This window comes from Typopeltis vanoorti, chromosome 18 (assembly GCF_054136105.1).
Source record: "Typopeltis vanoorti isolate ZY-2024b chromosome 18, IOZ_Tvanoo_1.0, whole genome shotgun sequence".
Classification (NCBI taxonomy): domain Eukaryota; kingdom Metazoa; phylum Arthropoda; class Arachnida; order Uropygi; family Thelyphonidae; genus Typopeltis; species Typopeltis vanoorti.
Window position 1 is genome coordinate 2,005,437 of NC_143566.1, and position 13,905 is coordinate 2,019,341.

Genomic DNA, 13,905 nt, shown 5'->3' on the forward strand with positions numbered 1-13,905 from the left:
AGCTTATTCATAATCATACTAACAATACTTCTAAAGAGAGCAAGAAAAATGTCAGTTCAATATTTTAAAATTTAAAACATGGCCTGCCAAACTTTTTTTTTGCACTTTCACTCATAAACAATTTTTTTTTTTAAAGTAAACCATCTATAGAGTACATTCATACTGTGGATGGGCTAAGGACCTCTTTGTATTTTTTAATTTATTTTTAAATAGTCCAGAAACCCTGATCTAGAACATGAAACTTTTTAAAGCCATTTTAGACCTCTAAATAAGCAGAACAGTGGTCTCGCACTGGTCAATGAAATTCATCTTCCAGTGTGAGACCAATGCTCCACTTACTTGAAGTCTGCAGTAGTGGTTTCTAAAAGTTCCATGTTTGCTCTCTAAATGGATGGGAGTCACATAATAAAAATAAACTGTTAGGGTCTCCAGAGCTCAGTCAGTTTCAGAGTCCTCTGGGTGGAAGAAACCTGGGTTTGAATCCAGTCTAAGATGTGAAGATAATTTATTAGGGCTTTTAAAATGAAGGTGTGTTAGTCGGTCTCATACAGAGGCAGAAAGGTGTGTCCTCGTGCAACCTGACAAAACAACCAGGAAAAGACAATTTTCACACAAAATATATATTTAGGCATAAGACTAACCAACTTAGAATAAAATTAATTATGAAAGTCAAGCTTTCATCACTAAGTCTTGAGCTGGGAGATGGCTAAACATGTGGAATTTTAAGATAAGCAGTTAATGCAGAACTACAGAGCTAGTGATTCCAACAAACTTAAGAGAAAGCTTGGAGCAGTTGCACAACCAAGAGGTTAAGCAGCATCCCAGCCAAGCCTCTTGCCATGCAACTGCTTTATGTATTAGAACTATTTTTGCTTCTGGAAAGAGGGCAAAATAGTTCCAATACATAAAGGAAGCACCAAGACAGAAATATTAAATTAGAGACTAATCAACATTATTGATACAGGAATCGCCACAAAATCTGAAGGCTTATCACATGAGGTCCATACTTACTATATTCACACTATACCTATAATACCTCTACTTAAATGCATTCAACTGACATGTTCACAATTGTTCTGATAACCTATTCCACTCATTCACCAATTTTCAAGCTCAAAAAATTCTAGCCCTGCCATTATCTCAGGAAAGGCAGTTCAAGTACTGACAAAGTTAGTTTTTGGCAGAATTCAGGAATAGGTGGACAGCAACAAGATATATAAAGAATAGCATGGGATTTTTTTTAAAGAACTTATTTAGAACTTACTATATTTTACTATATATTATTTTTATAATATTTACTATTTTACTACTTTATTATAGAATTTCCTTTCAGTAATAAAGTGACAGGTAAGCTGGACAGAGGAAACAGGTAAACTACACTGGTGTCCAAAAGCCAAGGACAAACTACATTTTACCTGTATATGAAAAAAAAATTTCATGACTACAGCCCAATGATTTATAGTTTTGTGATATACAGAGAAAAAAATTTTAACTTACCATCAGCAGATTTAAAAACTCGTAAACAAGATACAATAGCTTCATGGTCAGAATATGAAATAGATCTCTCGAATATTTTGCTGAGGGGTGTATCACATGATTGACATAGGACTGAAGTACCTAAAATTTTCATGTCATTATTATCTTTATTTCACACATAATAAAAAACAGACTGAATACTGAAGTAAAACAAGAATACTGTATATTTTGCATATATTTACACATTTATTAGACTTTTTTTTAATGTGAATTTTAAACTTAAGAATTTTGTACAGCCATCCATCTAAATTATTACTTTGCTCTTGCTGGACAGATTATATTATACTAAATTTTAGTATTTGGAATCATAGTGTAATTTGTTAAACCATCTCAATTCTAGTTTAAAAGGCTATTTATTTATTTAAAAGGCATTATTTAATAGCAAATGGTTCGAAATGATGCACAATATTAACTCTACTCTAGCTGATTGAAATTTCATATTTAAGAACAAATTTTTTTGAATCATTATGATTTTGGTTTTAACTGGACTCTTTTTTAATAGGTGTAAAAAAATACATTATAATACTCATTATTTGATATTTAAGATCTTTTCTAAAATTTTTCTGAATTATCTCAATTTTGGTTTAAACTAGATGAGTTTCATATAGTTTCATCAGCGGCAAAATTTTATGTTTAATATCAGAGAAACAGGGATTCAATGTTGTTAAAAAGGACAGTACATAAAATTTAAAATAATTCATTTAGATATCAGGGAGTGGACAGAACATTTAGTTAGATGTTGTTACTACAGGTTTGGGAAAATAGAGAGCCATCAGTAATATAAATTGGGAAGAGGAAACAGTAAATAATACAACTGAATTTCTGAAATTTTTGAGGAATAAATGTCTTTGCATGTATTAGTGAAGGGAAGATGAGGATATCAAATTTTAGATTTGGTCATGGCACCAGAGGATTTGATTAATTGAGATGTCATCCTTTCTCCAGTTGGTGAGAATGACCATGCAGTCTTGACTGCAAGGATAATTGTCATAATTTATGCAGCCTTAGACAGAAAGACATGAGCTTGGTGCATATCATGGATATCAGAATTAGAAATAAGTGGCTGGCTCTGGGCACCAACAAAGCAAGCTTTGGAGTCACACATTTACATAAAAACATTCCATCAATTTTTTTTTTTTTTTTTTTTTAAATAACGAAACCTGTGGTGCAATCATAATTAAAAGAAACACATGTATTAACCAAAGTGAAAATTATTTCATTGTAAATATTTCATCCTAAGTATCTTAGGACATCATCAGTACAGTTTAAAACAATAATAGGAATAACATACGGTTAGGGCGCATGCTTACAATAGAATCATATTAAACGTGCGTAACGTGTTACAGAAATAAAAAATAAATTATTTAACACAATTTTGTATGACAATTTCCCATACTTTAGGAATAGTAAGAACGTCGTTGCGGTTTAAGTTTGGTCTGTGTAGTAGGGCTTCAGAACTTTCTTTGTATAAATGTTCATGTTTATATAAAGATCTATGTAAAAGTTTAGACTTTTCCTAATGGATCCTATGGTTTGGATTTTCAATTCCGTGTTGAGAGAGGCCAGATTTGTGCGGTTTAAAAAGACAAATGGTCTTGATGTTCCGAGATGCGTTTCTGAACAGACCTACCTGTCTGTCCGAAGTAAGACAATTTGCATGAGCATGGAATCTCATAAACAGCAGGTAACATCAAAGGTGAGAGTTTGTCCTTTGGAGAAGGTAACAAGTTGTAAATTTGGTTGATAAGTTTGTAAGTAGTGGCAAAATTGTATTTCTTCATAATTTTAGAAAGACGTTTGGAGATGCCTTTGACGTAAGGTATGGGAATCCTATGGACTTCTTCCTGTCTAGTTTGATGTCTGGAGAAGTGACTGATGATTTTTTGAGTTGTTTTAGAATTATATCCATTTAAGATGCTGTATTTTTGATTACTTCTAATTCCTGGTTTAAAGATTCTTCAGAAGAGCAGAATTTGTGCGCTCTGGAAACTAGTGACTTAATAATTCCAGATTTCCGAGATGGATGATGAGTGGAAGAATTGTGAATGCAGCGACCTTAGAATGTAGGCTTGCGAAAGACAGACGCGGAGATGGAACCGTCTTCTTTTCTTCGGATGCGTAAATCCAAAGAGGAGATACCTTGTGGAGATTCTTTTTCTAACGTAAAGTTGATGAAGAAGGTTAATTTTATCTAGAAACAGTTGTAATTCATGTTCGGGATGATCCCAGACTGCAAATACATCGTCGAGATATCTTAACCAAATTTTTGGTTTGGGTTCAAAAGTGAATATTTTTTCCTCAAGGTGTTCTAGAAACAAGTTTGCTAGGTTTGGTGATAAAGGAGATCCCATTGCTGTTCCTTCTTCTTGCTTGTAAATTTTACCTTTCCAGGTGAAGTAACTTGATGCAATAACAAACTTGAACAATTCAGCTATATCAGAAGGAAATTTTTGAGTTAGTAATTCTATTGTTTCTTTATGGGGAATGTTTGTGAAGAGGGAGACAATGTCGAAGCTGATTAACAAGTCAGCTTCGAACTGACTTGTTAATTTATGGCTTACCTAAGCTACACAAAATTAATGTTCCACTTAGACACGTCGTAGACTGTATCAGCAGTCCAACTTACAAGTTATTAAGATTCTTATCTGACCTTCTCCTCCCTCACATAGGCCACTCAGTTTCTTCAATCAAAAATTCTACTGAGTTTCACACAAAAATTAAAAACATTCAACTATCAAAAACTGACTTATTAATCCACTTCGACATTGTCTCCCTCTTCACAAACATTCCCCATAAAGAAACAATAGAATTACTAACTCAAAAATTTCCTTCTGATATAGCTGAATTGTTCAAGTTTGTTATTGCATCATGTTACTTCACCTGGAAAGGTCAAATTTACAAACAAGAAGAAGGAACAGCAATGGGATCTCCTTTATCATCAAATCTAGCAAACTTGTTTCTAGAACACCTTGAGGAAAAAAAACTATTCACTGGAAAGACTTTTAATGGGAATATATTGATCAAGTGCATATAATAAACAACTAAGTTATACCAACTAGTTTCACCAACCAAGGCTGTTGGCATCTTCAGGGGTACATAACTGATGTAAGGCACTAAAAAGTAAAAAACTGTTACAAACTATAATCAACTGATTCCAATTATATTAAACAAAGAACAGAGCGCATACAATACATTCATAGAGAAGAAAAAAACGGGGTTAGCTTTTCAGAAGCACAATTCCTTACATGGAGGAGGACTTCCGCTCCTGAATTTTTAAGGAAGCTACAACAGTTGCCCGCTGTATATAAAACCTTAACAGGAACCAAGGACTAATCTTGCCCGTGATCTGGAAGACCCTTATCAGATCCTTCAACTCGCCAGAACTGAATTATAGTGCCAACTATAGAACGTTCCTAAATAACAACAAGTGATATCATCCACACTCTATGAATGTATTGTACGCACTCTGTTCTTTGTTTAATATAATTGGAATCGGCTGATTATAGTTTGTAACAGTTTTTTACTTTTTAGTGCCTTACATCAGTTATGTACCCTGAAGATGCCAACAGCTTAGTTGGTGAAACTAGTTGGTATAACTTAGTTGTTTATTATATGCACTTGATCAATATAATCCCATTAAAAATCTTTCCAGAGATTTTTGGTCAAGAAAATTAAACGTTTTTTAACAAAAATATTCACTTTTGAACCCAAACCAAAAATTTGGTTAAGATATGTCGACGACATATTTGCAGTCTTGGATCATCCCGAACATGAATTACAACTGTTTCTAGATAAAATTAACCTTCTTCATCAATGCATCAACTTTATGTTAATAAAAGAATCTCCACAAGGTATCTCCTTTTTGGATTTATACATCCAAAGAAAAGAAGACGGTTCCATCGCCACGCCTATCTTTCGCAAGCCTACGTTCTAAGGTCGCTACCTTCACAATTCTTCCGCTCATCATCCCTCTCAGAAATCTGGAATTATTAAGTCACTAGTTTCCAGAGCACACAAATTCTGCTACTCTGAAGAATCTTTAAACCAGGAATTAGAAGATCAAAAATACAGCCATCTTAAATGGATATAATCCTAAAACAACTCAAAAAATCATCAGTCACTTCTCCACACATCAAACTAGACAGGAAGAAGTCCATAGGATTCGCATACCTTACGTCAAAGGCATCTCCAAACGTCTTTCTAAAATTATGAAGAAATACAATTTTGCCACTACTTACAAACCTATCAACCAAATTTACAACTTGTTACCTTCTCCTAAGGACAAACTCTCACCTTTGATGTTGCCTGCTGTTTATGAGATTCCATGCTCATGCAAATTGTCTTACTTTGGACAGACAGGTAGGTCTGTTCAGAAACGCATCTCGGAACATCAAGACCATTCGTCTTTTTAAACCGCACAAATCTGGCCTCTCTCAACATGGAATTGAAAATCCAAACCATAGAATCCATTGGGAAAAGTCTAAACTTTTACATAGATCTTTATATAAACATGAACGTTTATACAAAGAAAATTCTGAAGCCCTACTACACAGACCAAACTTAAACCGCAAAGATGTTCTTACTATTCCTGAAGTATGGGAAATTGTCATATAAAATTGTGTTAAATAATTTTATTTTTATTTTTTATTTCTGTAACACGTTACGCACGTTTAATGAGATTCTATTGTAATCATGAGCCCTAACTGTATGTTATTCCTATTATTGTTTTAAACTACTGTACTGATGATGTCCTAAGATACTTAGAATGAAATACGCGTGGATGAAATATTTACAATTAAATAATTTTCACTATGGTTAATACGTATGTTTCTTTTAATTACATTCCATCAATATTATTATTATTGCACAGGTACCTCCATGGAGTCCTAAGACTTATTGTGGGAGACCTAAACTATCAACACAATATCTATCATGCATCTCTAATAAATTTAGTTTATTAGAGATGCATGATATCCTTTATGATATCCTTTATTGTAAAGGATATCATGATATCCTTTATCCAAGTGTACACAAAGAAAGTTTGCACTTGAAGTATATCTTCAAGACTGAGGCAACTCATGGTAAAGGCAGTTCAAGCTCTCATCACTCCTTGTCTTATTATCGCCCATAATGCAAAGCACATCTCCTTGCGGACATGTATAATAGCATTAACGGAAGGGCCACAACCCAGACCAGTTTTGACCTTTATTGAATGTTCAAGTACAGGTCAAATTCCAAAAATTCAGCGTTCTTCCCCTCAGTAACAAGCTCACCCTGCCACTGAGAAGAACTCTCAGCGTTGGCTCTACTCTGAGGCAGGCTCACCCCACCACCAAGCAGAGCCGTTCATTTGCTCATATGTCATCTGAGGGGTAACAGCAACAGCCATGCCTCAGTTAACTTCATGGGCTATAGCACTGCCATTCATTACCCCTCACGACCTGGGTGACAGCAGCAGCCGAACCTCAGTTAAAACATCATGAGCTACAGCATTGCCATTTATCACCCAAGCTTCTAACCGGTTTCGACCTTTATTGAGGTCTCATCAGTGGGAGCCGGACCCAGAGGTAGTATACTAAGGTGGAAGCAATGAAGAAGTCATATTTACCTATAAGAGTTGCCAAAAGGCGTCTCACCTTATTATTAAATTAATCTGAATTTAGAGAAAGATGTTGGAAGTTTTTTTCTACTTGGTTAGACTATAATAAATTTAGTTTAATCCTTTATCCAAGTGTAAGCAAACAACTTTCGTGCCTGATGTATCTTCAGGACTGAGATAACTCGTGGTAAAGGTGGACCAAGCTCTAATCACCCCTTGTCTTAGTATCTCCCATAATGCAAAGCACATCTCCTTGCAGACATGTATAATACTATGCATTAAGGGAAGGGCACTACCCAGACCGGTTTCGACCTCTATTGAGGTCTCATCAGTGGGAGCCAGACCCAGAGGTGGTGATACTAAGGTGGAAACAATGGAGAAGTTATATTTACCTATACGAGTTCCCAAAAGGTGTCTCACCTTATTATGATTATCTGGGTCTGGCTCCCACTGATGAGACCTCAATAAAGGTTGAAACCGGTCTGCATAGTGGCCCTTCCCTTAATGCATGGTATTATACATGTCCGCAAGGAGATGTGCTTTGCATTATGGGAGATACTAAGACAAGGAGTGATGAGAGCTTGATCCACTTTTACCATGAGTTGCCTCAGTCCTGAAGATACTTTAGGTGCAAACTTTGTTTGCTTACACTTCGATAAAGGATTAAACTAAATTTATCATATTGTTTATTATTTTAACGGTATAATAGAACACAGAAACTAAGTAAATAATTAATTTATTAACTTGATGCTGATATTTCGCTGATATTATAACCAGCATCTTCAGAGCACAAAAACACTGTTTGTCACAATACGCGAGACTAAAACAACATGGTGTACATTAACAAAATTGTAGCAGCAACACAAAGACTAGAGTCCTGATTTTGGCGCCCTCTATCTGAGAAAAAAAAAAAAAAAAAACGCTATCATATATTGCTAGAGTCCTAGAAAAGTGCTAGTTTTTCCTTAATATGACTGTCTCCCAGATCTTCGGCAAGTTAATACAGCCATATTTGTTGAGATTTGGGGTGTGTTTTAGGGCTTCTGTCACCTCTAAGAACAATCTCTCTGATTTATATGGGTTTCTGTGTAGTACTTTTGTGTTTTTCCAGTTGATCCTGTGTGCAGGGGTATCCAGAGCATGGTCTGCTAGGCCCGACTTCCCATAATGATATTTCCAGACGTATCGTTTATGTTCGCTGATGCGGATATTCACAGTTCTTCCTGTTTGACCGTAGTAGGCTTGATTGCATGAGCAGGGTACTTGGTAGACTCCTGGATGTGATAAAGGAGGAATGCTGTCCTTGGGTGAGCGGATGAGGGTGGCTAATTTGCTACATGGTCTGAATGTAGTGCGTAGTTTATGTTTAATGAGAATTCTTGAGATCTTTTCGGATGTGCCTTTAATGTAAGGGATGGTGACTGTTTTGTTGTAGTTCTCTGTGGTGGATGGTGGGAGGGGTTTCTTAGGAGTGTTTAGTCTTTTGTTTATTTTTTTGTGGATTGTAGCCGTTGGCCAAGAAGGTGTGGCGTAAGTGAGTCAGTTCAGCAGTAAGAGCCTTGTCATTTGAACAGATTGCTCTTGCTCTATGGGTTAGCGTTTTTAAAATGCCATATTGTTGAGAAGGATGATGGTGTGATTGTTTGTGTAAGTATCTGCCTGTATGTGTGGGTTTTCTGAAAACTGAAAATGATAAGGAACCATCTGGGAGATGTGTAATGAGTGTATCCAGGAAGGGCAGACAGTTGTTGGCTTCCGGTTCCATAGTAAAGTGGATTTTTGGGTGTTGGCTATTTAAATGTGCTAGGAATGTTTTCAATGTCTCAGGGCCATGTGGCCAAATGGCAAGCACATCATCAACATAGCGTAGCCAAAGTGTTGGTTTGAGAGTGGCTGTATTGATTGCTTGTTTTTCCAGGTGTTCTATGTAAAAGTTGGCTAGGGGGGGAGCCCATGGCTGTCCCATCAATTTGTTTGTATATTTTCCCTTTCCATGTGAAATATCCTGCATGTATTGTGAATTTGAATAGTTCAAATATATCAGGGGGGAAGTGTGACTTCAGTAGATTGAGGGTTTCTATTAGTGGTACATTTGTGAATAGTGAAGTGATGTCAAAGCTTACTATTAAGTCTGAGCTTTTTAGGGTGAGGTGTTGTAAGATGCTTTTTAGGTGTGCTGAATTTTTGATAAAGGAGGGAGAATTGTTAGTGAGAGTTTTGGTTTTTTTTTTTTTTTTTCCTCAGATAGAGGGCGCCAAAATCAGGACTCTAGTCTTTGTGTTGCTGCTACAATTTTGTTAATGTACACCATGTTGTTTTAGTCTCGCGTATTGTGACAAACAGTGTTTTTGTGCTCTGAAGATGCTGGTTATAATACCAGCGAAATATCAGCATCAAGTTAATAAATTAATTATTTACTTAGTTTCTGTGTTCTATTATACCATTAAAATAATAAACAACATGTTCGACGAACACATAAGTCTGTCCACACGTTTAAATTTATCATAGTCTAACCAAGTGGGAAAAAACTGCCTATATCATGCATCTCCTTGAACCATTAACAGACATAGCACTCACAAATGACTCGGGTAACCAATTCCATTCCATTCATTCATGAATGCTCAAGTGAAAAATGTAGTCCTCGTGCCTCTGCTAACCACACTCTTACCAAAATTCCATGGGTGACCTCTTGTTCTGCCTCGTCTAGCCAAGTGCACAAACATTTTCCCTGCATCAATCCTATAAAATCCTTTAAGTACCTTAAATGTTTCTATCATATCCACCCTTTTTCACCTATCAACTAACTTTTGAAATCCACAAACCCTCAACCTATCCTCATAGGAAGCATTATACATGCTTCCTATGAGGATAGGTTGCATTCCACAAACCACTACACATCTTCGTCACTTGCCTCTGGATCCTCTCCACCACTTTCTCATCCAACAAGAACCCTAGGTGACCAGACCTGAGCACAGTAATCTAGCTGTGGATGTATCGAGGCTTTATAAAAAAAAGGAATGATAACTCCCTTAATCCCCACGTTAGTAATCCTGTGAGCTACTCTGGCTACTTCAGCAATATGCCCTCTAAACTTCAGCTCTTTATCTAATATGATCCCAAATCTCTGGCTACATCAGTTTCCTGGAGTACAGTTCCCTCAATATGATACACATCTTGTAATCTTTGTATCCCAAAATGCATAACTTTACACTTTTCCACATTAAACTGACATCCATTGTGTTTTGTTCATACTGTTAACCAACTTAAACCATCCTGCAAGCTCTCTACATCACTTTGATTAACTATTACCCTACCCAACTTTGCATGATTGGCAAACAACTGAATATCTCCCTTCAGATTATTTTCTATATCATTTATGTACAAATTAAACAGTAAACAGTAGTAGTCCAAGCACAGAGCTCTGCAGTACAATACTATTCACCTGCCTTCTTCACCTCCATATACTACTTTTTGCTATCTGTCCATCAGCCACCCTTTTATCCATATCACCAGTTTCCTATCCATCCCCATTTGTTGCAGTTTGTGTAACAGAGGTCAACATGGTATTCTGTCAAACACTTTTGCAAAATCCAGCAGTATCAATGTGTAGCCATTCCCTTTATCCAACTCAGTTGGTGCTCTATTATAAAATGTTAGTAGAATACTAAAGCATGACCGACCCTTCATAAAGCCATGCTGCCCCTCATAAGAGTATCATATTCCTATTCACCCATTCTTGAATTTTCTTTTTGACCAACTTTTCCAGTTCTTTTACCACCACTCCTAAGATACTAATTGGTCTATAATTTGCTACCACAGACTTAGATCCTCCTGTATGCGAAGGAATTATTTTGCCCTCCTTTCACTCTCTTGGGATTTTGCAGAGCTGAGACTTAAATTAATCAGCCTTTCAAAGGCATCAACAGTTTCCCTGCGCATTCTCGTAAAATGTCAGCCAATACTCCATCCAATCCCACAGCTGTATTTGCATTCAGATTCTGCAATATACTAAGTACCTCCAATTCTTCAACCTCTGTTCTCACATCAGTCCCTGTCACCTCTGTCATGACAATATCTTCACTTGGATGACATATACTTGCAAAACAGTTGAGTAGCTCAAGAATTTCATCTGCCTCCGTTGCCTCTCTACCTTCTGCGCTCATTAAAGTTATCCTTCCATAGACATTCTTCCTCCTACTTGCAACAATAACAAAAAAAACTCTCTGGAATTTCCTTTCACCTGTTTGGTTAATTTCTTCTCATAATCTGATTTTGCCTTCCTTACCATGCTGGTCACCTTTCTTGCCTGATCCTTGTACTGTTCATGAGTTAGCTGGTCACCTTTCTCCTTACATACTCTCTGCAACATTTTCTTTATTTGCAGCTCATGCTTAATGATACTACTCATCTATCTATCTAACTGCTACCTAATTATTTACCCTCCTAACTTTGGGTATCCATCTATCCATCAGTGGCTCTAACAGGCACTTAAGCACCTATGGCCTTCCAAGTATCCTTGAATTTCATAACTGTTATATGAGGATAAGGCGATTAACCCTATGCCCCTCTTGTCTGTAAATTGCGTGTGTTCTACCGGCCGGTTTGCCTGTTCTGAGGGACGAAAAACCCGAGTTTCCGGGAGAAAAACTCCCTACCTCCATATGAAACTGGCTAACTCACCTTTAGTCAAAAGAGACCAGATAAAGGTTCCTCACGTACTGCTTCCTCCAGATACTCCTTGACTATCCCCATGCACTGAACATCTTTCCCTTGCAGATCTTTATGCCATGGTACTGCTTCAAGCTGCCTCTTAAAAAAAGTGTACATGTAGATATCCCTTCTTAACTGGAATTTCTTAACTTCTCAACATATATCCCTTCTTAACTAGAATTTCCACATGTTTTGCTACCTCCCAAATCAAGACCAAAGGATCACTTTCCCCAATCACAGGCAATGTATCCACCTTGGTTATGGACAGGTCTTATGACCTACAACAAGATCCAACACTGTTGTATCCCAAAGTCTCCTGTGTTACAAGTAATTATCTCTCAGTAAGTGTATAAATTCCACTTCCTTCTTGATCTTTCCTCCTTCCAGTCTATGTCTCCAAACCTAACCTAACCTAATAATTACTTGACTTGCACTCATTGCACTAATCTGGTAATGCATGTCCTCCACATCATCCCTGGCACCTCTGGAAACAACCAATTTTATACTTTGTCCTAATGACCTCAATCTCAATATCAGATAGACTCAAAACGAATTGCCATCTGCATGACTGACTCCTATTCTTGTTCGCTGCAATTCATCTGCTATCATCAATCGTATCCCCCCTTCCCTCATTCTGTCTACTCTATCCTCCTTGAAAATACTAAATCCATCACATTCCATCCCTGTAACTCCATCATCTGCTGATAGCCAAGTCTTACAAATGCCTATAACGTTTGGGTGAAGCTGCACTAACCAATGCCAAAAACTCCTCCCTCTTGTTCCTGATACGTCTGGCATTAATATATAGAAACTGCAGCATCCCTGTGGACCCCCCACCACCTTTACTTTCTGAATTGACTACTGTATTCAATATTTTTGCCTGAGAGACTAGATTCTGCACTTGTTGGTCATTCTCATCTCATCTGCTCATGGGTGCCTTCCTAATTGCTTTAGTTTTCCTGACTTTGCATTCCACACTCTCAGTGAACAAAGCTCTCTTTAGACAAGTGACTCTAAATCCACTTAAGTGAGGTTCATCAGCATTGTACAAATCTTATGTCCATCAATCTCAAGCCATAGGTCCACAAATTCTACATCATTCCTTCAGCACAACCTGCATATTGATTCATTAGGTATCACTTCCCTCCTTCTCAGTTCGCCTGTATCACAGAGTGGCAATAGACAAACTTCACCCTCTTGTCCTTTTTTGCTTCTTCCAATAACTCTTTCACATCTTTCCTCACACAATACTTCTCATCTCTCAAGTCTTTGGTTCCAACCAAAACAATCAATTCTTTCACCTTCCCTTTCTGCATTCTGACAGCATTACTAATATTATTAATTTTTGCAACCAGGGATACAAGATTTTGTTGCGCTTTTGTGAAGTACTCCACTTATTATGGAATCGCCATAAAAAAGTATCTGCTTATGCTCGTTCTCTTGCTTATTCTTACAATGTTTCTTTTGGCTTTGAACCTCTTGCTTATTACACTGCAATTTTCTCATATGCTATGTTAGTGTTACTTTCAGTAATCTATTTATACTCTCTTTCACATTTCTTTTACCATCGTTTAAACCTGGAACTCCACTCCAATACTTTTGGTTTTCCAGCTTCAGTACTAACTTCTGCTACTTTATTCTCTCGCTTCCAACAAGTCTCACATTTCTGGCTCATAAAACATCTAAGACACACACACTCCACTGCTACCCTCATAACAATCCATTTTCTCTTGACAATGAATACATAGCCCACACACTATATTTCACAAAATTCTCCACATCAAATCCCCTATACAATGATGTTTTGGCCGCCATTGTTCTATTTCACATCGGTCCATAAATAACACAGTTTATCTATAATACACAGTAATATATCAAAAAAAGAAATAAATACATTCAGATACAAGAATACTACAATTGCTAATTGTATTATAATTATTTCATAATTGCTAAATTTGTTAAAGATACCAAGTTATTTTAAATATAAACCTGTTTTTTTTTTATAGCATCATACATCTCCTCCAGGAGATGTGCTTTGCATTAAGGGTAAATATTAAGAA

General features: G+C 36.6%; 1 protein-coding gene across 2 annotated transcripts in view; it reads right to left on the minus strand.

Annotated features, from left to right (window-relative positions):
* The window catches only part of nSMase (neutral sphingomyelinase), a 267,133-nt gene that overhangs the window by 29,589 nt on the left and 223,639 nt on the right, over window positions 1-13,905 (minus strand). For both annotated transcript variants that reach the window (XM_090407940.1, XM_090407941.1), the window contains exon 7: window positions 1,498-1,617. In XM_090407940.1, the coding sequence (XP_090264066.1) occupies window positions 1,498-1,617 (120 nt within the window). The remainder of the gene's footprint in view (window positions 1-1,497; window positions 1,618-13,905) is intronic.